This window comes from Lepidochelys kempii, chromosome 4, assembly GCF_965140285.1.
Source record: "Lepidochelys kempii isolate rLepKem1 chromosome 4, rLepKem1.hap1, whole genome shotgun sequence".
Lineage (NCBI taxonomy): Eukaryota > Metazoa > Chordata > Testudines > Cheloniidae > Lepidochelys > Lepidochelys kempii.
The window spans coordinates 58,287,573-58,315,395 of record NC_136383.1 but is presented as its reverse complement, the minus strand read 5'-3'; the positions used below and the strand labels follow the sequence as shown (position 1 = coordinate 58,315,395).

The 27,823-nt window shown below is 41.1% G+C and overlaps 1 protein-coding gene across 2 annotated transcripts; it reads left to right on the top strand.

Moving 5' to 3' along the window:
• Window positions 1–475: 475 nt before the first annotated feature.
• On the top strand, window positions 476–27,550 carry TMEM154 (transmembrane protein 154). 2 transcript variants are annotated; one of them, XM_073340066.2, is made up of 6 exons: window positions 476–628; window positions 7,916–8,242; window positions 13,346–13,373; window positions 16,036–16,121; window positions 17,779–17,839; window positions 27,379–27,550. In XM_073340066.2, the coding sequence occupies exons 1-6, from the start codon at window positions 541–543 to the stop codon at window positions 27,392–27,394; spliced, it is 606 nt and encodes a 201-aa protein (XP_073196167.2). In that variant the 5' UTR covers window positions 476–540; the 3' UTR covers window positions 27,395–27,550. The 2 variants fall into 2 exon arrangements, with proteins under 2 accessions (XP_073196167.2, XP_073196166.2); XM_073340065.2 differs by lacking the exon at window positions 27,379–27,550 and adding an exon at window positions 18,361–18,443.
• Window positions 27,551–27,823: the final 273 nt, after the last annotated feature.

Below are 27,823 nucleotides of genomic sequence, written 5' to 3'. Positions count from 1 at the left end.
TAAAGCATTTAGAACCTGTTTTTTCAAAAGTGTGTATGGTACTTCTGCATGTTCCACAACTTGTGCTTGTGCATCAGGGTGTGTGGGCAGAAGTCCATGGGCTCTTCTGAAAATCTGACCCTAGGAGGTCATCTATATAGCACACCAACAGTGAGAAATGTGGAGTCCTCCAAACAGATACAGAAACATCTTATTTTGTGCAAGGGTCTAACTATCTAGGTATTTATACCACGTTCATCAGCATGACATTGAATATAAAAGAACAGACACGATGTTATAGGCATAGGTCTTGAGAATGGCTAAGAGTGGCCAATCACGTAGGTGATTCAGTTGAATCAGAACTTGAAGAGCAATCTATTTTTTTTTGTTCACTCTTTTGCAATCCTGGCTCGTTTGACAGGCCCAAACTGAATTACATCACTTCCTAAAAGCAATCAAATACAGCACATCTTCTCAAGAAATTTAACTCACATACACATGAGCAGGAAACAGGAAACGTACTTGTTCCTGTAAAACAGGGAGAAACGAACATTGAGACTCATGCCTAATCACAAAAAATGTAACATACAGAAACAAAAGTTCATGCTGTTTTTTGTCCTGTTTCTCGCGGCAGGATCTGCCAATTATGGTAAGTAATAAAGTCTCTTTCACATTCTGAAGTAGAACTATGCAGACATGTTTTATGCCTACAGCGATAGAACTCTGTTAGAAGGTAACACCCTGAAAACCTGATCTCTCTGTCAGAGGTTTGTGAAAACTTGCACTGTTTGTTTCAGCTTTATTTAACTTTGCTACTTTCATCTGTGTGCGTGTGGTTTGTTTGTTGTTTAATAGAGATCAGCTTCACCTATGACATTTGGATGCAAACATCCTCAGGTGTTTTTAGTTACCAGGGTTTGGTTAACACCCATCATTATTTTCTGTTATGATTTTCACCATTTGGTGTATTTTGTCTGTAAAAGTCATGTCCTTCATAACAGCATTTAATGGACAAAAAAAAGTGTACTCTTATTACATTCAAAGTTTTCAGTTGAATATTTCAAACAGCCATAATGAACAATTTTTGTAAAGCAAAATAATAATCTAGGGATGATTCATACTGTTTAAAAAATTATGTATTGCAGGCTTGAGTAGTTAAATTTTGAACAAAAAATCATTAAACTATTATGTGTACAATTGTTTCATTTGTATTTTGCATAAGAAACAGAGGCACTAACTGAACAATGTTGGTAGCTGTTTTAAAGAAAACTTACAAATTGTTTTACTTACCTGTCTTTGGGTGTGAAACAAACCACTTTTGAAATCCTTCAGTATACAGTGGTATTATTAGCTGTTCTCAAATTGCTGTACCAAGCAACAGTTCTGCACAAAATGGGGAGAAAGGAGAGTCATTCTGTTATTGCTACCCCACTTTTATTATGGTTTTAATGACCATTGTGAAAATGGATTAAAAAAAAAAAAGGATTATAGCCGTGCCGTAAGTCTGGGCAATAGTCCCTGTCTATACTGCAAACCTTACTGTGGTTAAGGGTAATGCCTATACACACAAGTGCTATGACTGAATTATAACATGGTTTGGTCTTGCCTGTGTAGATGGAATAAAGTTGTATTACAACCATGCTAAAGGACTGTTATAACCCAAGTTATTAGAAAAAAGTCCTTGTCCATAATTATCAGGGAAATTATGCAGAATAGGAAGTCTCTTTCTAAATTTGGTCTAGTAACAATGAAGGACCAGAGCTCTCAGGTGGTCTTTCTAAGGTCTCACCTATGTGTTTGTGGGACCATTTACAACACAGTAGGCCAGTAGTTCTCAAACTTTTGTACTGGTGACCCCTTTTACATAGCAAGCCTCTGAGCGTGACCCCCCTTATAAATTAAAAACACTTTTTTATATATTTAACACCATTATAAATGCTGGATGCAGAGCGGGGTTTGGGGCGGAGGCTGACAGCTCATGACTCCCCATGTAATAACCTCATGAACCCCAAGAGGGGTCCCGACCCCCAGTTTGAGAACCCCTGCAGTAGGCCTTAAAGATGGTGAAAGCACAGTTAGGTCTTGCAGTGTGGATAGAATGATGTTATAAATAACATTTCCAAACTATATTAGAATCTTGCAAAGTCAAAGTTCCACAAATTGAATTACAGCTAAAAGAAGATTTGGTCCCAAGTACACTACAAGACAAAGCTGTAACAATCTCTGGGGAAAACTGTATTGTAACCAACCCCCTCACCACAGCCAGCTTTATAATGCAAATAAAGGTTGTACCTGAGCTCTGCTGGTATTCCCTGGAGTGTTCCATGTCCCTTTGTACTATGTTGAACATTTAGGAAGTTACAGAAACGCTTCCTCACTTACTGAGCTATTCCACAAGAACCTTGTTCAGCCTTAGAGATAACAATATTCAACAGTGCCTCATGCAGAGGATGTCAAGAGCTAGGAGGTGATTGAATTTATGTTGTGTGCCCATCCTATTATCACCTTTAGCCATAATTCAAGAGGACTTCTCAGTTCAAGAGCCAAATGTGCTGTGTAGATTTTACGAACAGCATTCACAGACACCCTATAGTTTGCTGAAAAGACCTCTTAGGTGAAGTCACATACATAGCTAGGACCACTGGGGGATTCTTGTTCTTGACCTCTTTTCCGCCTCATAATGATAAATTTAAAAATGGAACTGATCCAACATCAATGTTTGTAGACATAAAAACTTTTTAAAAAATCTATGAGGAAGCTTAGCATAATTGCTGAAAATGGAAGTAAAATCAGATTTCTTTTCAGTCACTATGAAACTGTCTCCCGCTAATGTATTTTGAGACCAAAAATGTGCCTGTTATAATTTTCTAGCAAAGTGATAAAGCAAGAAATGAGGGTTTGCTAGGATCCTTCCATCTGGCCTGGTGCAGCAACTGCTATGTTGCTGCATCATCTCTTTTTAAAGATGCATCAAAGTGCAATTCTCTGAAAAGTGGCCATGTAAAAATGGTACCTTTTTACTCAACAGATTAACTCAATCTGTTGAGTACACACAAAGAGTTAATCTGTTGAGTACACACAAAAACTCTTTGTGTGTATTCCCATTTGATTCACAAACAAGTTGTTACTGCTGTTTACTCCTGCACTAGAGAGCCATCTCAGAGAAAGAGAATCCTTCTTATACATCAGCTAAACTGTATATCAAATTCCAGTCAGTGACCCGTGTGCAGTGTTTGTGAAGGTATCTTATGATTTCTGGTAATAAAGGCTTTAGCTCATTTGGTCTTAAACACAGAGGTCATCTTGAGTGATACCTCTTGAGAAGATTCACATCACAAATTCGTGAATGCAATGAAATTGCACAAGGTGTCATTGAGGGCAAAACTGCAGGACAGTAAGGTTAAACAGGTGTAACTAAGCGCATAATTTGGTCTGCAGAACCTTTATTAATGTTGATGATGAATGATCCCAGCTTGACTCTTAGATGCTGGTCAGAATTTGCAGGACTGGCAGTAGAAATGTCAGTTAAGCTGTCTATACCAGGGATGAAGTTGTTTTACCCCTCCAGGACAGTATATCTATTAATCAAGCTGGTCTTCAGTTGTTCTAAGGATTCCTAGGTATCATAGCTGAGGAATGTTTCAACATGTTACCTGGGCAAGCCTTGCCCATTTCAAGGAGCAACACTCCTTAGATCAACAGTTAAATGCAATCAGATAAAAGAGTAGAAATGATGTAGAGAAAAGTTATTAGGTAGAAAGAAACACTTGGGCAAACTGGAGTCTTTTCCCCCCCTACACCCCCCACACACAGTGTTTGCTAATAAAAAGTCCAATGGAAAACAAAAATCCTGCCTCTACACCATGTATAATGCCACCTGGAGAAGTTTTAAAAATAATGTTTTGAGTATAGGGTGTATTAACAAACACAGTTGGGGGGGGGGGGGGCTTCTGTTTGCACAAATGTTTTTTTTCAGTATATATAGTATTTTAACTCTGTTTTTTTAGCCCTAAATTGAGTTTTCTTTCACATGGACTATTTATATGTTATAGCAAAGTTTGGAGAAACCAAAATTCCCTTTTAAAAAAAATCCTGATTATTCCATCAATTGAAATCTTGTATTTTTTTTCCTTTTATTTTGTGCTCAGGTACAAAGCTGTAATTTTAAAACATTCCCCTGCAGGGATTTGTTTTATCAGAACAATCGAGGTCTGCTCTGGCAATTTTATAATAGGATGTATTTATATTCTTTAGAAAGAGGAAGCTGATTGCATGGTTTTTGCTTTGTCCTCCCCTTCAAATTAAAAAGAGAAGTCTTGTTTACCTGCCTACTTCATCAAGACAGCAAACCACTGAGAGCAGGAAATGCAGCAAGCATTGTGTTCAGCTATGTCAACAAAAATATCATTCTTGCTTTTGTTGTGTAGAGAAATATGGTCTAGTCTGTACGGCCAATGATGAGAAAGAGTCAAGCAAGATTCACCAGTTTCTCACCAGTAGCTTTAAAGAGGAGAAGATGCTAAGCAAGACTTCATGCCATAGTGTACATGTCTGCAAACGATGCTGCTTGTCCTTTTCAAAATTTGAATGAACAACTTCATTCATTCGTTAGCACAACCAGTAGTGATAAAAGTCCTATTGTGAAATTTAAAACAACTTTTGAGTGGCTGCTAAATATTACTCTTACTCATGCTGTGTAATATCCTATTCTGTGAAGAGTCACATTACTATTTGTGGATTAAGGTGCTACTCACTGTGAGTCACGATGTCAGAATCTGGCCCAAAGAAAGGTACTAAGAGCACTCATTTGAGTCCCATAAAATGAAGGCAGGTTCTGTGCAAGCTACCATGCTTAGTGCCACCAGTGTATTTCAACTCTGATCTGTAACTCCTCCTCCCACTGAGTGGAGCTATGCTACACTATGCAGTGACTGTATGACATTGGCCAGTGAGATCATCACAGTCATAATCTATCACTTGAGACCTCAGTCATGCTTTAAACCCTGGAGGCAGTTAAAACATAATTTCTAAATGCAGCAGTTAAAACACGGAAGGTAACAACAATATGCTGGAAGCAGCTTTGTATAACTGGCTACTGAACGGCTGAAGGATGTACTCTGAAGCCTGAAGGATGTATTTAATTCTCCCAAATTAAATCACGTAGGAAAAAGAAAGTGGGGATAGATGCTGTTTTGTCTCTAGAATTATGTGAAGTGAACAAATATACATGTTAACAAGGTCACCCTCTGTTATCTGAAATTATCTTTGGCTGGAGACTGGAAGAGGAATTTTATTTAATAGCGAGACAAGTGATCGGAAATCTGCTTTAAAGCTTGAACATGACAAATAAAGAACAGAAGAGACATTAGAACAGTCTCTCCGGGACATCAAATGCAAGATATATTCCAGCTGAAAGTTGAGGATTGTGGTTAATGAGATGTTACTATTTGTTCTTGCTTTCAAGTATACATCATGCTTCAGACATCTGAAAAGCTTTTATAAATTATTTGCTCCAGAAATAACAGAAACCTAAATTATCCTCCCCCCCTCCCTGCTTGTCCTATTTTTAGCAGTGGGCTTGTTGCTATCAGTATGTTAAGCAGAGGAAGCTGACAGATTTCAAGAGAAGGATGATCAGAGGAGGGTAATTAAGCAAATGCAGATAAATGGTTCTGCGACACTGAGTTGGTTATCTGTTATGTCAGTATTAGGGTTAGCCATGCAGGTGTCTGCAACACACATGTCTATACTGGTGTGTTGGCCCATCATGATTAGATGATGATGTTAACTATCAAATGAAATTGCTGCAAACACTGGTGGTGACTAGAAACAATTTCTGGGAAGAAGAATCAGGAAGAACGAGGTTGCAAGGAATAAAAGTGCAGTACATTAACTCCTGTGCCAGTGGATCCTCTTGACAGGGTTTAAGCAGAACCAAGAATATAATGCGTTATCAATGCATGCAAAAATAAGAGGATACATATAAGAGGTCATATGAAGGGTATTACCTACCCAAGAGGCAGAGATTCTGTTTTGCTGTTGAGTGAAGATTGGAAGTAGTAAAGAAGTTAAGTTTTACTAATTAATTGTTTGTAAAGTCCTTTGAAGGAGACCAGTTAAAAGTTGTTGCTATGTTTGGAATGAAGTAGTCTGATGACTTATTTTTAATATTAAGCATTTTGTGATAATAATTTTTAGTAAAGGATAAAATGACCAGGCACTCAGGTGATGAGTATGGCATAAATACCTAGATAGATAAATCATCACTACAATAACAATGCAATAAACTCAAATTATTTTAATTATTTAAAATCTTGTTCCCTAGGATACAGCCTCAAGAGATACTTATTTCCTTCTAAAGATCTAGCAGTGAGAAGAAGCAATGTGGTCCAATGGATTAAGCATGAGATAGGGATCTTGAGTTCTAATTCCGGTTTTCTCACTGACTCACTGTGCCCCCCCTGGGCAAGCCACTTCACTTGCCTCCCTTTATTTCCTCATTTGTAGAATTGATGTAATTGCTCCTCTCACAGGGTTGTGATGAGGATTTATGCGTTTATAAAGCAATTAACGTGTAAAGTACTATTGGTCCCAGTCTAGTGAAGGTCCTGAGTGCCTCCAGCATGGGGCTGAGAATCTTTAGTTTTCATTTACTTAAATGGAAGCTGAGGAAGATCTGCACCTTGGAGGAAGGTGTTTAGCACATCACAGAATCAGATCCAATATGTTATTAAAACAGCCATACAGTCTTACCCTCATGTATTCAGTACAATGAAAGCCACAGAACACAGGGGACTGTCTAGAATAGCAGACAACACTGAGCAGTCACAACTTCAGCTCCTTTTAGGCTGAGAGTTATTTAAGGCTTGATACATGGAAATGTACAAAGGATTCATTCCTGCACCCTTTACTTAGGCAAAAGCTCCCATTGACATCAACAGGAGGTTTTGCCTCACAATAGGGCCCACAAGTTGTTGTAGTTGTTCGAGTGATAAACGCCACAACAGTTAATAAAATCTATCTGGGGCAGCCTTGAATAATTCTGCTAACCCAATGCGGGCAGAAAGTTTTCCCACATCACAGTGATCAATGTCATCAACTGTAGCTCCGTTGCTTGAACAAACAAACAAAAAAACCCATCCCTGTTACATTTGAAATGAGGGTAGCTAACACTTTAACTGCTACTTGTGCTATAGTGCCTGGCTGCAGGAGGAGTTCTACTCACTGCCTCATTGTAGGTGGAGGTAGAGGAACTGCAATTGTGTCCACTAAATTCTCTATGTTCTTGGCTCCTCCAGTGCAGAGTCCACAGGGAGGGTGAGTGAAAGTCAGCAGTTTCTATGGGCTTTGCCTTCTCCTGGGCCAGACCTATTCCTGCCTCCGTCTCCTCCCTCTCCCCACCCCAGGCCAATTGAGAGACTCTGGGGAGAAAACAATGGAGAAACAGAGAAAATGGTGAATTTTATGAAGGGCAGAGGAGAGATTTGATGAGTCAGAGATAACAGGGTGAGCCAAATTTATTGAGTGGGTGGAGGATGAGTCTAGGACTCCGGAGAAAAGAGGAATGGCTGCACGTGTGGTGTGGTGTGTGAGAGAATTTATATTGTGCAAGAGCAAGCGGGTGGGTGTGGTTGTCTGGGAATGGAGTTACATGTGTTGCTGTTTATAAGAGCAAGCTAGCAGAAATTTTGTCCAGATCATAAGTTTTCTTGACAAATTGGCAAGGATGATGTGGTTATGTATGAAGTGCCCATCACTGTGGTCAGTCAGTCTGCAGACATTCAAGTGTGGTTTAAAAAACAAACAAACAAACAAACCAGGATGGGTACAGGAGAAATGAAGAGGAAATTTTAAAATCATATGCTTCGACTCAATATCTATTTTGATTATCAAATTAAAAAGTGAAAATGTTAAGATGTTTACATATATTTGGCAGGCACTGCAAATGAAGACACTTCAGGAGATGATTCATCAGCATTGAATGGTACAGTAAAACCTAGCTCAGAGATATCTGCAGAATATTTTACAACTGCAGGTGACCACGATCTGAAACCTGCCGTCGAACCAACAGAAACTGAGAACAATATTGAAACAGAAAATAATGCAAGTACTGAGTTAAACGATATGCATAATGACAACACCCCAGAAACGGCAGGTGTACCGCCTGCCTTAATGTTTGGCATTCCTGCGGTGATACTAGTCCTACTAATTCTGCTGATCATTTTCTTTGTGATACGTCATAAAAGGAAAAAGTCTAAGCAAGGTAAAATTTAGGACTTCAAATTTTAGAAGGATCTTTGTAGAAAATATTGAATATGAACAGGAAAGGATTTCAGGAAATGGAATGCAATGTTTATGATATATTTCTCTATCTAGCGATACTTGAATTTTCATATGCAGAAATGGAATGTATTATGAAACTCTAGAGTTTTGTTTTCCTCACTAAATCTTAGCACAGTATGTACAGTGTATCCCATTTAAACTGGTCTAGTTTTGCTTCTTAGCACCCTCTGCTTATCTCTCACATCCATGACAGCTATGGGCTATAATAAGATCCTCTGGCATCTCAGCCCTCTGGTAACATTCAAGGGCAAAGAGATAACTAACTATTTGACCATGCGTGTTTTTTCTCTTGTTCTGCTCTTATGCTTACTAATTCACTGTTGAGGGTACTTCTCTAATGAACAATTTACTTCTTTCATTACTGACAAGGAGAAACTATCTGAAAATAGCAGTAAAATCTTGATAAGAGGGAATTTATCTTAGCACTTCAAGGAAGCTTTCACAGAGACCCTGTAGTGCGATTGCTGTTATGAAACCACTTGTTCAAATCAAAGTAAACTGCTTAAGAATCACATGATCAGGGTAACTGTATTCTGCAATAAGATGATGAAATTTCAGGAAGGTACATACACCCTATCTCAATAACTCCGCTGTGTGAAACAATAAGAACTGAACAGAGGAAGGGCCTTAAAGATATAGAGTGATGTAGGAACTTTTGAAGGAGATGTACTGATATATTTTGGAATATTTTGTGCTGTTAAAAGTATGTCAGCCTACAAATATTAGGACACTTAGGACCAAACTTTCAGTGTGCCTCTGAAAATGCCCCTGCATTAGTATTGGGTACATCACTGACATACGCCAAATGGAAAAGGAGTACTTGTGGCACCTTAGAGACTAACCACTTTATTTGAGCATAAGCTTTCATGAGCTACTGCTCACTTCATCAGATGCATACTGTGAAAAGTGTAGAAGATCTTTTTATATACATGCAAAGCATGAAAAAATACCTCCTCCCACCCCACTCTCCTGCTGGTAATAGCTTATCTAAAGTGATCACTCTCCTTACAATGTGTATGATAATCAAGTTGGGCCATTTCCAGCACAAATCCAGGTTTTCTCAGCCCCCCCCCCCCCCCACACACACACACAAACCCACTCTCCTGCTGGTAATAGCTTATCTAAAGTGACCACTCTCCTTACAATGTGTATGATAATCAAGGTGGGCCATTTCCAGCACAAATCCAGGGTTTAACAAGAACGTCTGGGGGGGGGGGGGTAGGAAAAAACAAGGGGAAATAGGTTATCTTGCATAATGACTTAGCCATTCCCAGTCTCTAGTCAAGCCTAAGTTAATTGTATCCAATTTGCAAATGAATTCCAATTCAACAGTTTCTCGCTGGAGTCTGGATTTGAAGTTTTTTTGTTGTAATATAGCAACTTTCATGTCTGTAATCGCGTGACCAGAGAGATTGAAGTGTTCTCCAACTGGTTTATGAATGTTATAATTCTTGACATCTGATTTGTGTCCATTTATTCTTTTACGTAGAGACTGTCCAGTTTGACCAATGTACATGGCAGAGGGGCATTGCTGGCACATGATGGCCTATATCACATTGGTGGATGTGCAGGTGAACGAGCCTCTGATAGTGTGGCTGATCTTATTAGGTCCTGTGATGGTGTCCCCTGAATAGATATGTGGGCACAGTTGGCAACGGGCTTTGTTGCAAGGATAGGTTCCTGGGTTAGTGGTTCTGTTGTGTGGTATGTGGTTGCTGGTGAGTATTTGCTTCAGGTTGGGGGGCTGTCTGTAGGCAAGGACTGGCCTGTCTCCCAAGATCTGTGAGAGTGTTGGGTCATCCTTCAGGATAGGTTGTAGATCCTTAATAATGCGTTGGAGGGGTTTTAGTTGGGGGCTGAAGGTGACGGCTAGTGGCGTTCTGTCATTTTCTTTGTTAGGCCTGTCCTGTAGTAGGTGACTTCTGGGAATTCTTCTGGCTCTATCAATCTGTTTCTTCACTTCCGCAGGTGGGTATTGTAGTTGTAAGAATGCTTGATAGAGATCTTGTAGGTGTTTGTCTCTGTCTGAGGGGTTGGAGCAAATGCGGTTGTATCGCAGAGCTTGGCTGTAAACAATGGATCATGTGGTGTGATCTGGATGAAAGCTGGAGGCATGTAGGTAAGTATAGCAGTCAGTAGGTTTCCGGTATAGGGTGGTGTTTATGTGACCATCGTTTATTAGCACTGTAGTATCCAGGAAGTGGATCTCTTGTGTGGACTGGTCAAGGCTGAGGTTGATGTGGGATGGAAATTGTTGAAATCATGTTGGAATTCCTCAAGAGCTTCTTTTCCATGGGTCCAGATGATGACGATGTCATCAATATAGCATAAGTAGAGTAGGGGCGTTAGGGGACGAGAGCTGAGGAAGCGTTGTTCTAAGTCAGCCATAAAAATGTTGGCATACTGTGGGGCCATGCGGGTACCCATAGCAGTGCCGCTGATCTGAAGGTATACATTGTCCCCAAATGTGAAATAGTTATGGGTGAGGACACAGTCACAAAGTTCAGCCACCAGGTTAGCCGTGACATTATCGGGGATAGTGTTCTTGACGGCTTGTAGTCCATCTTTGTGTGGAATGTTGGTTTAGAGGGCTTCTACATCCATAGTAGCCAGGATGGTGTTATCAGGAAGATCACCAATGGATTGTAGTTTCCTCAGGAAGTCAGTGGTGTCTCGAAGGTAGCTGGGAGTGCTGGTAGCATAGGGCCTGAGGAGGGAGTCTACATAGCCAGACAATCCTGCTGTCAGGGTGCCAATGCCTGAGATGATGGGGCGCCCAGGATTTCCAAGTTTATGGATCTTGTGAAGTAGATAGAATATCCCAGGTCAGGGCTCCAGGGGTGTGTCTGTGCGGATTTGATCTTGTGCTTTTTCGGGGAGTTTCTTGAGCAAATGTTGTAGTTTCTTTTGGTAACTCTCAGTGGGATCAGAGGGTAATGGCTTGTAGAAAGTGGTGTTGGAGAGCTGCTGAGCAGCCTCTTGTTCATATTCCGACCTACTCATGATGACAACAGCACCTCCTTTGTCAGCCTTTTTGATTATGATGTCAGAGTTGTTTCTGAGGCTGTGGATGGTATTGTGTTCCGCACGGCTGAGGTTATGGGGCAAGTGATGCTGCTTTTCCACCCAATGGGTAATGAAGCTTCTGCCTGGTTGTTCATATGTGTGGGAGATGTTCATGTAAATATGTGGGTACATTTTCAGAGGCCCACTGGAAATTTGATCGTAAAGATTGCCAAAGCACAATTCTGGGTTCCTGCTCACGTTTTCCTTTTGCTTGGAAGTAATACATTGGGTGTCTTAGCCTTGTAGACACTCTACTCAGCCTATCCACTGCTCCTGACATGACTCGTTGGCAAACAGAGAGATAAGGTGGATGTGCTGGAGTGGGTTGGAGGTTTTGGTGTCTTCTGGCTGGGCTGAATTTAAAATAAGCTGATTTGAACCATAAAATAATTGTACAATGTGGATATTACATCCAGCCCTTCATTCTTTTTATTACATGCTGGAACTCCTAAAGCATTTTGAGGCCCCTGCAGAAGAGGTTAGTTCTCTGTATAGTGGCCTGCTATTCCACACCACCTAACTGCTTGCTCGCTCTCGCTGGTATTTACATCTATCTGTATATGCACATTTCCCTTCTGTTCTTCCCACGGTTTCTAGTATTCCTTAATATCTCATCCTACCCTCCGTCCTCTTTAATTTTCCATCTCTCGTGTGGCGTCTCATCCAGCTTCCCTGACAATTGTTCCCTTTGCTCTCTGTAATTTAGCACTCTGAGATTTCAGCTATCATTCAAGCTTCTTTACCTTTTCCTCCAATGCGGAAACCAGCTCCTATGATTTTCATTCATACATAGGTGCACTACACATGGCCTGTCTCAAAGCTTGCAATAAACCAATTTTTATACCAGTTACTTTTTCAGGATGTCACTTTCCTTCCTGGAACTTGTTAGGTTCAAGGAACTCTGTTTGCAGTCTCCTGTTCGCATGTTGAATGTGAACTCCCACTGCGCTGATCTGTTGCTTAGGTTTACCTCAGCTACTGATTTCTGCTCAAGCCAAACAGGGCGAGGCGACTCATGGGAGGGGCATGGGTCAAGTCTCGCTCAAGCCGGCTGCTGGAGGGACGAGAGGAAGGGGTGGGGCGAGAGACTCTTCCAGCCACGCTGCCAGGGATGCTGCCCCGTGCAGCGCAGAGGCTGACTGGGAGAGCGGCTGGGTGCGGCAGCAACAGGTTGCCCCCACCCAGGCTCAGCTCCGGGGGACAGTGGCCGAGCAAGCCGGAGCCCTCCCGTCCCTCTGGCATGCTCAGAGTCGGCTCCTGTCCCCAGAAGTCGAGCTTGGGCAGGGAGTGGTCTGCCGTTGTCCCCTCCCCAGCCAGGCTCTCTGGTAGCCAGCTACTGCTGTGCGCAGAGCATGCGGGGGAGAAGGGCTCCGACTCGCTCAGCCGCTGTCCCGGAAGCCAAGCCCAGGCGGGAAGCAGCGCGCTGCCGCCGCACCCAGGCTCTCTCCCTGGCAGCTGCTCTGGGGCCTGGCTGCTAGGGAGAGCAGCCGAACGCGCCGGGGTGGGGTGGGGGGAGCTAGCGCAGCAGGAGGACAGAATTCCACCCTCTGGTCACCTGCAGTGGGGAGGGGATGGGGAGAGCGCTAGGACCGCCCTGGGAGGAGTCACGTCGGGAGATCACGTGTCCTCCCCTGCAGCTGGTCTCCCCCCCCACCTGTTCGTCTCATGTATATTAATAACCAGCAAGAGTTGCTGGTGGTTAGCTTCTTTTAGTACATTAGAGAAAATTACTGATTAAAAGCAATCAGCACCTATGTAAACTACAGACGACATGGTTAATGGAAGAAACGTATAAAGCATTTTAGTTTTAATCTAAAGAATTAAGCAAAACTGTTAAGTCTTTAAAATAAACCTACTGCAGAATTTCCCAGCTATTTGGGATATCACATTAAGAGAAAATGGACAGTTAAAGACAAGTTAACTATAAATTCAACTTTTTAAACTTATTTTATTTCAGATGAACTGGGAAGTGAAAATGTCAAAAGGTAACATTTATAGATGTTGCTCATTGTTTTGGCTTGTTTGCTAAAGTAGACCATGTTAATTTTTAGGGCCTTATTGTTGTGGTTTTAAACTTATTGTATGTCTTCCATGTCTTGAGAAGTCTATATTTTGCACTTTCAACACTTACCCTTTCTCATTAATTAACCCTAGAGGAGGCGAAAGAACCCCAAGTCCCACCAAATAATAACCACTGTTGTCTTTTGTGATTGATGTATTGTAGGGTGCATTACCTCCTGCTAACATTTGCAGGCTCCTCTGGTGATTATAGGTTTCAGAGGAACAGCCGTGTTAGTCTGTATTCGCAAAAAGAAAAGGAGTACTTGTGGCACCTTAGCGACTAACCAATTTATTTGAGCATGAGCTTTCGTGAGCTACAGCTCACTTCATCAGTCTGATGAAGTGAGCTGTAGCTCACGAAAGCTCATGCTCAAATAAATTGGTTAGTCTCTAAGGTGCCACAAGTACTCCTTTTCTTTCTGGTGATTATAGTACATCTGGCCGCCACTGTGGGACTTCTGATCCTTCAGCACATAGACTGCAGGCAGCAGAGGGAGGTGGCACCGAGCAGGGAATACAGGCTTCTGTTGGGATTATTTCAGCCACACAGGTGGAGTATGGCATAGGTGCCATGCGGCCTTTGATGCAGCCTGCCGTCTACAGCCCCACCACTTGTTTTGGGCACAAGCCACCAGTGGTTCTCTTACTGTAAATGTGGATGCTGCAGGATACAATTATACTTTGGGTAACAGGGACAAGCTTCCTGACTGTCCATAAATTCTATCTGCCCAGAATAAACTTTATGTCATGTTCAATTATTTTTCAAATTTGCTTGCTCATTATTACATGGCATGTAATGATTCTCTGGATCTTGTGTGAACTGAATAACCCATGTCCAGTAAAAACAAGCAGGCTGCAGAGTAGTTCTCATCCATCTGATAGTTGTTACCTTATTATTTATTTTACTGAGATCCTTCCTCATGGTAAGTGCTGAAAATTATTAAAATGGATTTATGGGGGGGGAAGGGAGAGGAGGAGAGGGGAGATTCCCTTTAATTCAGCGGTTCTCAAACTTCATTGCACCGCAACCCCTTCTGACAACAAAAATTACTACACAACCCCAGGAGGGGGGACTGAAGCCTAAATTCTCCTGAGGCCCACTACCCTGGGTGTGGGGGCCCAACGCCCAAGCCCCACCACCTCGTGTGGGGGGGTCCAAAGCAGAAGGCCAAGGGCTTCAGTCCCAGGTTAGCAGGGTGTAACCTCAGCCCTGCTGCCAGGGCTGAAGTCCTTGGGCTTCGGCCCCGGGCCCCAGCAAGTCTAAGCCAGCCCTGATGACCCCATTAAAACAGGGTCATGACACCAAACCCCTGCTTTAACTCATGCTAAAAATACAAAATAAAGTTAGCAATAGTCTTTCAACCATGAGACTGTCTCTAAAAATGATCAGTAAAGGAAAGAGTAAATTTAATAACATGTAATTAGTATAGTTATGAACTTTTATTTTTAGGTCATTGCTGAAACCAACCTCCTGGTTGAAATAACATTTCTAACTTGGGGCTCTGTCTTGCTTCCATTGAAGCAATGGGAGTTTCACCATGGATTTCAATGGGATAGGATCAGACCCTTTATTTTGGGCCAAAGGAAATCTGATGAGGTTCAACAAGGATAAGTGCAGAGTCCTACACTTAGGACAGAAGAATTCCATGCACTTCTACAGACTAGGGACCAAGTGGCTAGGCAGCAGTTCTGCAGAAAAGGACCTAAGGGTTACAGTGGACGAGAAGCTGGATATGAGTCAACAGTGTGCCCTTGTTGCCAAGAAGGCTAAAGGTATTTTAGGCTGTATAAGTAGGAGCATTGCCAGCAGATTGAGGGACGTGATCATTCCCCTCTATTCAACATTGGTGAGGCCTCATCTGGAGTACTGTGTCCAGTTTTGGGCCCCACACTACAAGAAGGATGTGGAAAAATTGGAAAGAGTCCAGCAGAGCGCAACAAAAATGATTAGGGGGCTGGAGCACATGATTTATGAGGAGAGGCTGAGGGGACTAGTCTGCAGAAGAGAAGAATGAGGGTGGATTTGATAGCTGCTTTTCATTACCTGAAAGGGGGTTACAAAGAGGACGGATCTAGACTGTTCTCAGTGGTAGCAGATGACAGAACAAGGAGTTATGGTCTCAAGTTGCAGTGGGCGAGGTTTCGGTTGGATATTAGGAAAAACTTTCACTAGGAGGGTGGTGAAGCACTGGAATGGGTTACCTAGGGAGGTTGTGGAATCTCCTTCCTTAGAGGTTTTTAAGGTCAGACTTGACAAAGCCGTGGCTGGGATGATTTAGTTGGGGATTGGTCCTGCTTTGAGCAGGGGTTGGACTAGATGACCTCCCGAGGTCCCTTCCAACCCTGATATTCTATGATTCTCTAATTGCCTATCTAGAGTGTGTAGTTAAGATACCCATTTGTTCCATTTGCAGGCCATGATTATTTGTTTCTGACCTGTTGGGCTGATACATCTACTCACTAGAGCAGCATTGGTATCCCACAATTAAGGCCAGAATTATATAAAATTGATACAATGCTAGTATGTTACATGTCTATTTGAGTGAAACACATTGTCTAACCCCATCTTTTGTTCCCTGGATCAAGTCCTATTTTTGAAGAAGACACACCCTCTGTTATGGAAATAGAAATGGAAGAGCTCGATAAATGGATGAATAGCATGAACAAAAATGGTACATGGTAACCCTCCAATCATTTCTCTCTTTGTCTGAGGTAGCCTCCATGAATAGAAAAAATACCAGAGCTATTTTATATTTTTGTCGCTAATTTTCCTAAAACATTTTTAGTCCTGATCTTCAGCCTACAATACCAGAATAGTTGCACAAGCAAATATCAGGAGTATTTAGGCTGGCTAGGTGCTTATTTTTATCAAATGATGGATGTAGATATAATATATAGCTATAGATATAATATCATAAAAGGTTTCAGTTTTCAGTAGACACTTTTATTAAACACGTGTACTGTATTTACATTTTTAAATAAAAATTGCTTTTTAGGGGTGCATACTTGTCTCTTTAAAAGATCTGGCTTTCTCAGTATTCAGTGTGTCTGCACTAGTGTGTTGCATATTGTGCATTCTAAGAGAAATCACTGTTTACTCATAGCCCTTAGCACTAGTTAGTCATTACACTGTTGCCAGGATTATCTTCCTGGCTCATCACTATGACTACATCACCCCCCTTTGCATCCTTCCACTGGCTCCTTATCGTCTACTGCATCAAACACGAGCTCCTTCTTTTTGCCTTTTAGGCCCTTCACCATTTAGATTCACCTTATCTGTCAGAAATACTGCTTATCAAGCTGCCAGCCTCCACCTTTGCTCTGCCATTAATGGCAGCCTTAATTTATCCCTGATCCACTTCTCCCTGAAGCACCTCTGTGCTTTCTCCCAGGCTGCCCCTGGTGCATGAGAAGAGCTCCCCAGTCAAAATTCTCAAACGTGTCACCTAAGCTGCCTTCAAGTCAGTTCTCAAAACTCACCTCTTCCTTAATGCACAGAGTTAACTGCAACCTGATTACACCTACACAGGTGGCACAATGTGATTACTACTCCAGACTGGCTAAGAATTGCACATAGTCTAATCTTTTGGTTGCCTTACTCCATGCCCCCAAATGCTCGTTTGCTTCATCCCCCTATTATATCTTGTCTTTCAGGTGGTAAGCTCTTTTGGTAGACACCTGTCAATTCCTGTAGGTCTGTACAGTGTTTAGCAGGATGGTCCTCGGACCTTGTTAGTCTGTAGGCACTACCACAATATAAACATTAAACAACAATAATAATAATAATAATAACATTAAATATGTCAATTGCTTTAAATACAGTAGATGGGGAAATATTTATTGTAAAAAGATGTTCACATTTTAAAAAGTCAGCAAACATTTCACATATTTCTGCAGCAGCAGCACCACATACAAAAATACCCCAAACTGCTGGCTGCACTAATCTTGTGAAATAACAGATGTGAATGTAAATAGTTGTATTGTGAATAGATAAAAAATAATCCTTGTAGTCTGAGTTTATGGCAAAGATGCATGTGGACAAGGAAAGGCACTTTCTATGTGTATACATACATATACACACAAACAACTGAAATAAATGTCATAAAGGTTACCAGGACTTCAAATACAGCCACAAGGGCAGGACACTTTTAAAATAGCTGATAATTATATCAAACAAAATCATAAATGTGAAAATATTACAGATAAAAAGAACTATATCTGTACCCTGGAGTTTTCTGGTTCGCAGTCCCCACTCTGAAAATGAACACAATTTTGAAATGTTTGAAAGAATCACCAAAGGTAACAGTGTGGTTGTCTTTTCTCTTCTAGCTGAAGGTGAATGTTTACCTACTGTAAAAGAAGAAGAAAAGGAATCAAATGTCTTCACAAGGTACTTTTAATTCTACCATTGTATTACTCAAAGAAACACTATCAACATTAGTACTTGGAAAATGTGATCTACTTTTTTCTTCTTTGTCTACTTCTAACATATATTTATTTATTATGGACTTTGATTTCTCTTCAGACAAATGCCTCAATGCTCTTATCTTTAAAAAAAAAAAAGTGTCTACTTGTATCTTTGCACCCACAGAAAACCCTGCAGTAAAAAGCCTATGAGAGAGAGAGAGAGAGAGAGATGGAGCAAACTGAATTTCATTAGTTGATCAGATTTTAATTGTCATTTCCCTGTTAATATGAGCATTGAAAAATCCATTGTTTGTGAGCTGTCAAAAAGAAAGGTCAATCAGCTTAAGAAAAAAAATTGAGTCTCATCTTCTACCACGAGGTGGCTCTACTTGACTGAGAATGACTATCACACTTTTTGGCTTGTGTAAACAATTATTATATTTTGCATGTAGTTACTAAGATCAGTTATTATGAGATAATAATATACAACTCATTTGTCTGCAGTAACTATACTATCCTGGGCTCTGAGTTTGTCCAATCTCACAAGCCAAGGATCAAGCCTGCCAAATCAATAGCTTGACAGACCTTAAAAGAAAACCAGCAATGCAGTAGAAATGGTTTTGTTGCTTCAGGAGGTGAGACTCTCCCCTCAAAGTCAATACTGAGTTAATCTCCTACATGGTATTAAGGGGAGGAGGGAAACACTGTGCTGCTTTCATTCAGATTAGATTTAAAAATCAAAATCCTGATGGCTTGGTAGACAGTAAAATTCTCTTGACAGTTTTCACAAGGGTAAGGGCATGAACCCTGGTATCCTGAATAAACTGGCCATTCAGTTCTGCCTACCTAAAATTGCTCCTATTCTTCAATTCGCTCCTATTGGCTTCAGTTGCTCCTATTCTTCACTTCTTGTCATACTCCTGCATTCCCACCATAGAGGTGGCTGCATTTCAGTGGTAGGTGAAGTAGTTAATCTCTCTAATAGATATATAATGATGAACAATGACACAAGCACAAACAATTCCGCATAGATGCCATGTCAGTAGTTCCAGATGCCATGGAGTGGTTCCAGTAGAAAAGAGTTGCCAAGAAACCAGCTGGGGAAAGGGTACTGGGGCCTGTTAGGCCACACTACCCCTTCTCATGGGTGTTCTCAGCCTCCACAGATTCCTGGGGATCCAGCATCTTTGGGGTGGAGCCCATGAACTCTTTGGTGGGGAAGCAAATTCTATGCTTGCAGATGAGATGCTGGAGGGGGTGAGGAATGGAGGAAGAGAGAAATTCTCCTGGAGATTTCTTCTCCCAGAGCCCTATTCCAGGGAGATCATCATGGCAGATGACGAGCTAAACTAAGGTTACTTCTTCATAATGTGAGTGCAAGCAACTAGTATCAAAGGGCATTTTTAGAGATTCATAGATATTAAGGTCAGAAGGGACCATTATGATTATCTAGTCTGACCTCCTGCACAATGCAGGCCACAGAATCTCACCCACCCACTCCTGCAATAAATCTCTCACCTATGTCTGAGCTATTGAAGTCCTCAAATCGTGGTTTAAAGACTTCAAGGTGCAGAGAATCCTCCAGCAAGTGACCTGTGCACCATGCTGCAGAGGAAGGCAAAAAACCCTCAGGGCCTCTTCCAATCTGCCCTGGAGGAAAATTCCTTCCCAACCCCAAATATGGCGATCAGTTGAACCCTGAGCATGTGGGCAAGATTCACCAGCCAGATACCCAGGAAAGAATTCTCTGTAGTAACTCAGATCCCACCCCATCTAACATCCCATCACAGGCCATTGGGCCTATTTATCATGAATATTTAAAGATCAGTTAATTGCCAAAATCATGTTATCCCATCATACCATCTCCTCCATAAACTTATTGAGTTTAATCTTGAAGCCAGATAGGTCTTTTGCCCCCGCTGCTTCCCTTGGAAGGCTGTTCCAGAACTTCACTCATCTGTTGGTTAGAAACCTTTGTCTAATTTCAAGTCTAAACTTCCAGATGGCCAGTTTATATCCATTTGTTCTTGTGTCCACATTGGTACTGAACTTAAATAATTCCTCTCCCTCTCTGGTATTTATCCCTCTGATATATTTATAGAGAGCAGTCATATCTCCCCGTCAGCCTTCTTTTGGTTAGGCTAAACAAGCCAAGCTCCTTGAGTCTCCTTTCATAAAACAGGTTTTCCATTCCTCGGATCATCCTAGTAGCCCTTCTCTGTACCTGTTCCAGTTTGAATTCATCCTTCTTAAACATGGGAGTCCAGAACTGCACACAATATTCCAGATGAGGTCTCACCAGTGCCTTGTATAACGGTACTAACACCTCCTTATCTCTACTGGAAATACCTCTCCTGATGCATCCCAAGACCGCATTAGCTTTTTTCATGGCCATATCACATTGGCGGCTCATAGTCATCCTGTGATCAACCAAAACTCCGAGGTCCTTTGCCTCCTCTGTTACTTCCAACTGATGCGTCCCCAGCTTATAACTAAAATTCTTGTTATTAATCCCTAAATGCTGACCTTACACTTCTCACTATTAAATTTCATCCTATTACTATTACTCCAGTTTACAAAGTTATCCAAATCCTCCTGTATGATATCCCAGTCCTTCTCTAAATTGGCTATACCTTCTAGCTTTGTATCATCTGCAAACTTTATTAGCACACTCCCACTTTTTGTGCCGAGGTCAGTAATAAAAAGATTAAATAAGATTGGTCCCAAAACTGATCCCTGAGGAACTCCACTGGTAACCTCCCTCTAGCTTGACAGTTCACCTTTCAGTATGACCCGCTGTAGTCTCCCCTTTAACCAATTCCTTATCCACCTTTCAATTTTCATATTGATCCCCACCTTTTCCAATTTAACTAATAATTCTCCATGTGGAACCATATCAAACGCCTTACTGAAATCTAGGTAAATTAGATCCACTGCGTTTCCTTTGTCTAAAAAAATCTGTTACTTTCTCAAAGAAGGAGATCAGGTTGGTTTGGCATGATCTACCTTCTGTAAAACCATGTTGTATTTTGTCCCATTTACCATTGACCTCAATGTCCTTAACTACTTTCTCCTTCAAATTTTTTTCCCAAGACCTTGCATACTACAGATGTCAAACTAACAGGCCTTTAGTTATCCGGATCACTTTTTTCCCCCCTTTCTTAAAAATAGGACCTATGTTAGCAATTCTCTAGTCATACAGTACAACCCCTGAGTTTACAGATTAATTAAAAATTCTTGCTAATGAGCTTGCAATTTCATGTGCCAATTCCTTTAGTATTCTTGGATGAAGATTATCTGGGCCCCCTGATTTAGTCCCATTAAGCTGTTTGAGTTTTGCTTCTACCTTAGATATGGTAATATCTACCTCCATATCCTCATTCCCTTTTGTCATACTACCGTTATACCTAAGAGCCTCATTAAAGACTGAGGCAAAGTATTTGTTTAGATATTGGGCCATGCCTAGATTATCCTTAACCTTTACTCCATCCTCAGTGTTTAGCGGTCTCACTTCTTTCTTGGTTTTCTTCTTATTTATATGGCTATAGAACCTTTTACTATTGGTTTCATTCCCTTTGCAAGGTCCAACTCTACATGGCTTTTGGCCTTTCTCACTTTATCCCTACATGTTCTGACCTCAGTAAAGTAGCTTTCCTTGCTAATCCCTCCCATCTTCCACTCTGCTTTTTCTTAATCACCTCTCTGAAATGCTTGCTCATCCAGCTTGGTCTACAACTCCTGCCTATGATTTTTTCCCCCTTTCTTGGGATGCAGGTTTCCGATAGCTTCTGCAGCTTTGACTTGAAGTAATCCCAGGCCTCCTCTGCCTTTAGATCCATAAATTCTTCAGTCCAATCCACTTCCCTAACTAATTTCCTTAATTTTTGAAAGTCAGCCCTTTTGAAATCAAAAACCGTAGTCACAGATTTATTTTTGTTTATCCTTCCATTCGGTTTGAACTGCATTAGCTCATGATCACTTGAACCAAGGTTGTCCCCTACAATCATTTCTTCTATGGAGGTCCTCACTACTCACCAAAACCAAAACTAAAATGGCATCCCCTCTTGTCGGTTCAGCAACTACTTGATGAAGAAATCCATCAGCTATCGCATCTAGGAAAATCTGAGCCCTATTACTATTACTAGCACTTGTCCTCCAGTCTATATCTGGGAAGTTAAAGTCTCCCATGATCATGCAGTTTTCATTAGTATTTACTTCATTAAAAACATTAAAGAGGGCTCTATCCAGATCCAAATTAGATCCCGGCGGTCTATAGCACACTCCAAGCACTATGACGGGGAGGCTCTAGTAGTTTTCTTACCCAATGTGATTTTTGCCCAGATGGACTCTGTCTTATCCATTCCATCACTTCTAATTTCTTTACATTCTACTTCATCATTGATATACAATGCTGCTCCACCACCTTTGCCTTTATTTCTGTCTTTCCTAAACAGCATATACCCTTCAATACCTGTAGTCCAGTCATGACGACTATTCCACCATGATTCTGTTATCCCTACAATATCTGGTTTCACTTCCTGCACCAGTAGCTCTAGTTCCTCCATTTTGTTACCTAGGCTCCTTGCATTGGTGTACAAACATCTTAATTTTTGCTGTTTGGCCTCGCTCACATTCTTTACCCAATTAGGCACGGACATTCTACAGCCAGTACGGCCTATTAGACTGGTATCCACACTGCCCTTTCTCCTTATGTCCATTCTCCTACCCACGGCTGTATCCTTTCTTACTTTGTTTTCTTCCCTCTTAATGTTAAAATCCAGCGTGGAGATTACCTAGACATCTCCCCCAAATTCCTAGTTTAAAGCTCTCTTAATCAGTTGTGCCAGCCTCCACCCTAGAAGTCTATTTCCTTCCCTACTCAGATGAAGTTCATCCCGAGAGAACTGTCCTCTGTCCATGAATGCCTCCCAGTGGCCATACATTCCAAAGCCCTCCTTACAGCACCACTGCCTGAGCCATCTGTTGATAGTCATAATCTTGTCACACCTTTGTTGCCCTTCTCTAGGAACAGGCACAATCCCACTGAAGATCACCTGAGCCTTGATTTCCTTAAGCATCTTCCCCAGCCTGGCAGAGTCTCCCTTGATACGTTCCAGTGAGAATCTACCAGTATCATTTGTTCATTGATCTACCGGTATCATTTGATGATCAGTGGATTCTTTCCTGCTCCCTTTAAGATCCTCTTCAACCTCAGGTCCACATCCTATATCTTAGCACCTGGTAGACAGCACACCCTTCTATTCTCTGGATCAGCTCTGGTTACAGGCCTGTCCATTCTTCTCAGTAATGAGTCCCCGATCACGTAGACCTGCCTTTTCCTGCTGACGGTGCGATTCTCTGGTCTATCCCCTGTTCCCTCTGGCTGTAAGTTCTTTCCATTCCTATTCTCCCTTGTAATCCTCTTCAACCCATCCTGTATCCTCCTGGGGCTCATACTTGGTGTTGTCTCCATTGACTCTTCCCCTTTTCCTATAGGGCTAGCCGCTCTTCTCTTCTTCCTTGCTCTTCCACCTTCAGTGACCACCTGCTGAGCCCCTTCTTCATTTTCCAACTCTGCAAACCTGTTCTTGAGCTCTATTTCTCCTTCACTAGCCTGTCTTTTCCTCTGCCTGGTTCTCTTAGTCACATGCTTCCACTGTCCGTTTTCTTCACCCAGCAGTCCCCCTCAGAGTTCTTCGGTCCTGCTTCCATCTGTAAGTCTGAGCTTTTCCCTTCAGCTGCCTCATGTCTTTGCTCCATAATCTGCTCGAACCCCCTTCTAAACTCAACCAGACTTTCCACCTGTATCTCCACTCCTCGGATCTTTTCTTCCATAAGCTCTATCAGACGGCACTTCATGCAGACAAAACTCTTTCCAGGTATCCCCTCCAGGACCATGTACATACCACAGCTTCCACATCCAGTCATCTTCATTGTGTCTTCCACTACTTGGGTCACTCCCACTGCTGCCTCTGTATCTGTCATAGCCTTCCCACCTAAATCCTGTTAATCTGGGAAACACAAACCACTCCAAAACACTACCACCCACAGCAAAAACAAACCCTGAACAAGCACCACAATACAAACTCCCCTTTCAGACTCTCACTCACACTCCCCCGTTTACAGCTCTGTTTGCTGGCTCCTGTCCCACTGCAGCTGTCTGGTATAAGTTGTATTGGTCACATGCCTGGTGAGCAAATGGTGTGATATATGAAGGGAGGAAGAGGTGTTTGGTTAATATTTACATGGTGCCTTGAAATGCACACCAAGAGCAAACTGCAGTGTTTGTGTGATCCTGTCTCCCCAACTGAGGAAGTTACTATCCAAACCTCCCACCAGGATTGTGTTCCAAACCCATTCTTGTTTAGGCTCATTTAAAACCCCATACCCATAAACTTTAGTTAAAATAATATATAGAACCTTGTAGGGTTAAGTTTTGTTTCTGCTGCACTCTACTTCCACATCTGATCCTGCATGAAAAGATGAAAATTGACAGTGGAGACAGGAAGTCATCTGGACTCTGAAAAATATTTTTAAGAGAAGAAAACAGAAAAGCTTAGATGATGGGAGATGGGTCATAAGAAGGAAAGCATCAGATCCATGAGCAGGTCACACTCAGGGATCAGACTGGGGTTGGGGTAAGAGTTGCAGCCTACCCTCCGTCCACCAAATGAGAAGCCATTTATAGTAGATAGCGTAGATCTTCCTAATATGATCATCTGTTTCTTTCATGCCTTGATCAGTGAAATAGTTGTATTGACAATACATCATTAGCCTCAGAGTTTACTCAGGTAGTTCACAATTCTCTCAAAGCTGTTGTTTCAGGATGTCTGCAGACTCATGCAGATACCACTGCATCTGTTTGCATTTGAAGAAGTTTCCTTTACAACTACCAAGACAAGAGAAATTACTCTTTTAAAAAGTGAAAGCTTGATTCTGGATCCAAGATGCAACCACTAGCAATCAGACTGTGAAAAAGTATGTGTAATAGCCTTCCTGTTTCTCTGTTCCTTCCTGTGTATAAGCCCATCATGATGACAGATAAAGAAGGGGGGAGCAGAACTGAGAAACTATGGATTGTAAAGATAACTACACACCCTTTCTCTAAAAGTTAGATTTATCGTAAGTCTTTGCTTGCCCAGACTATAGCTTGAATTAACAAGTAGAATAAGACCAAGAATTTCTTAAACACCTGCTAATACCAATACTGGAAGTAAAAACAATGTAAAGTCATTGTGGCACCTTAGAGACTAAAAATTGGAAGTGTTGCTGCAAAAGCCATTTTTAAGGCACAACATTCCCTAGTATTAATTTTGTGCTCTGAAATTACATAGCTATTGAATTACAACTCTTGACATTTTCTTAAGTGTTCATTTACAAAAGTATCAGTTTGACCTACTAATTTGATTTGATATTTTATTACCATAGGTCTAGTTAGGATGGTCTTGTAGCTAAAAAAAACAAACAAGAATCTGAGGCTATGTCTACCCTGCCCCACGGTTCAGACTGGGGAGTGTGTGAACACAGTGCTTGCCACAGTGCTGCACTGTAACTTCCCCATGTGATGCTGCAAGCACAAACTAAAAATGTTCCTAATTCGCATGAATGTAGTCCTGTCTGACAAGGACTATACTAGGAATGTTTCAGTTCATTGCCACAAGTCTACATAGGGAAGTTACAACACAGCACTTTGATGCGAACTCTTATGCACACCCCTGTATTCCAAATTGTGGGGCAGTGTAGACAAACTGCATGTCAGGAGAGCTGGGTTCTTTCCGGGCTAGACCCCAAATTTCCTCTGTGATTTTGGTCAAGATGTCTTTGGGCCAGTCACTGCCTCAGTTTCCCCATCTATAAAATGAGGATATTGCTACTTCACAGTTATGAGGCTTAGGCCCTAAGTCAGGAAAACATCCCTATTCAGGAAAGCACTTAAGCACACATAAGCATGTACTTACATGCCATTGAAGTCAACAGGAAGTTAGGCACTTTCATTAAAGCATTCCTTAATTGTGATCTGAGGGTTTTTCTTAATGTTTGTAAGACACCTTGATGCTCAGTTGAGGGGTATTGTTGAAATGCAAAGTGTTATGACTGATTCTTTTAAAATTTAGTTCCAAATTCAGGAAGACAGGCTCATTTAGGCAGATTTTTAAAAGAATTATGTAACTATTTTTTTTAGATTTAATGCTAAATAGTTCTGCAATGCAGGGAATCTTAGCCAACTTTTCAATGCCTTCTTGAACAGAAGTGGTGATATTTTTGGTCAGGTTTTTTGTTTTTTTTTTTGTTTTTTTGATGAAAATTCCACTTTCATCAAAGTCCAAAGGTTCTGAAAAATGGTGTGATTTCAACTACATTTTGTTTTGAAAAAAATTATATGAAGCATTTTTGATCATGCTGAAAAAACCATTTCAACATTTTTGGAACAGACCATTTCAATTTTTCAATTTGAAAGAATTTTTTCAAACAAAATTCATTGTTTTTATATTTAAAACACTTTAAAATGTCAAAATCAGAACTAAACGCTAAGATTCACCCAAAACTACATTTTTTCAGAGTTTTCTTTTGTGGGAAATTTCTAAATGTTTTGGTTGTGTTCCATTTTGGAGTAGAAATCAAAATCGTGGAATTCTTGCAAAAAGAAAAAAGAAAAAGAAAAGAAAAGAAAAAATCTGGTTCCCCACCCAGCTCTATTATTGAGCGTTACCAAACAGACATGTTTTGCTGACAATGCCTCCTGGGTCACATAAACAGAAGAAAGAAAAATACATAGAACTGTTAACAGATCATTTGAGGAAGTGTGTTATTAAAGTCAAATAAATGATTTAAAACAGCTATTATTAAATTTAAAAAATCCTGTTAATCCAGCATTAGGGTTATAGATTTCAGCACACAAGGCAGGAAATCACAGTACACTCAGGAGCTGCTAGCCTATGCTGAATTCTGCACCACTACGACTTCAATACTGCTGTTACCCATGCTAGCTAGAATCCAATTTAGCACAGGTATCCCCAGCCATGCTGCAATCACAACTTCACTTGCAGTGTAGACATATCCTAAGTAACAGAAAAGTCTTTGTGTGTTACCATAAACAAAACAGGTTATTGGAAAAAATACCAGAGAGTAAATTATTTACGTGGAAACAACAGGGACAGAAGGGGGGGGGGCAGAAAAGGAAACAATTTGACTTATATAAGAATGGATTTAAAAAACATTCCATGTGGTTCCCATAGCACAGAAGCTGGGGTGGGTGTGTCAGGGGGAAAATATGATTTGTCAGGGTTTGCCTGGAAACAGGAGAGAGCTTTCATTGAATAGTCTCCTTAGACAATAGAGAAATCAAATCAGCCCCACTCATGCTGCCTGGTATCACAAATATGTTCATTTCATGGAATCTATGACCTGTGTTTATTTTCAGTCCACAAGATCATCATTACAATCCACCGTCCCACTACCACTGAATAAACTTCACTGGAAAACTATAGTGACAAGTTGTTTCTCTCTTTCATACATATACAGGGACTGCAAATCATGAAGTCCAAACAGCACTGAACTGGTTAAAGGGAAGCTGTGCACAAGGCTCATAGTCCTATCCTGCAGATATGAGATGAACTGGATGTGAACTTAATTAGTCTCAAACAGTGAGAGAAGCAAATGCGTTTATTGTTTCCTGTTGCATGCATTCTTTGTAATGGAGGCATCACTAATAAAAACAAGAAAATGCATTACAGTAAGATTAAGGTCTGATTTAAACTTGCATTGCAATGAAATTTCAGCATTAATATAGCAAGAACAGTCCTATTTCTGAAGGGCTTCAGAACAGTCCTCGTTCCACCTTATCCTCTATCTGTGTGTGGCTGTGATATGTATGACCGCTCATGTACCAGACTTCCTCCATAAAGTATCACTGTAGCCTTAACTCTCAATTTCCTTGTGTTAGTGCTAAATTCATAATCTTGTATTT

Bases quoted from the DNA above. Each gene is read 5' to 3' on its own strand.
- TMEM154 (XM_073340065.2), top strand. From the start codon at position 541: ATGCCTAATCACAAAAAATGTAACATACAGAAACAAAAGTTCATGCTG. The intron at 13,374-16,035 runs GTAACATTTATA...CCCTGGATCAAG, and splicing joins GGAAGTGAAAATGTCAAAAG to TCCTATTTTTGAAGAAGACA. The intron at 16,122-17,778 runs GTACATGGTAAC...TTTCTCTTCTAG, and splicing joins GAATAGCATGAACAAAAATG to CTGAAGGTGAATGTTTACCT.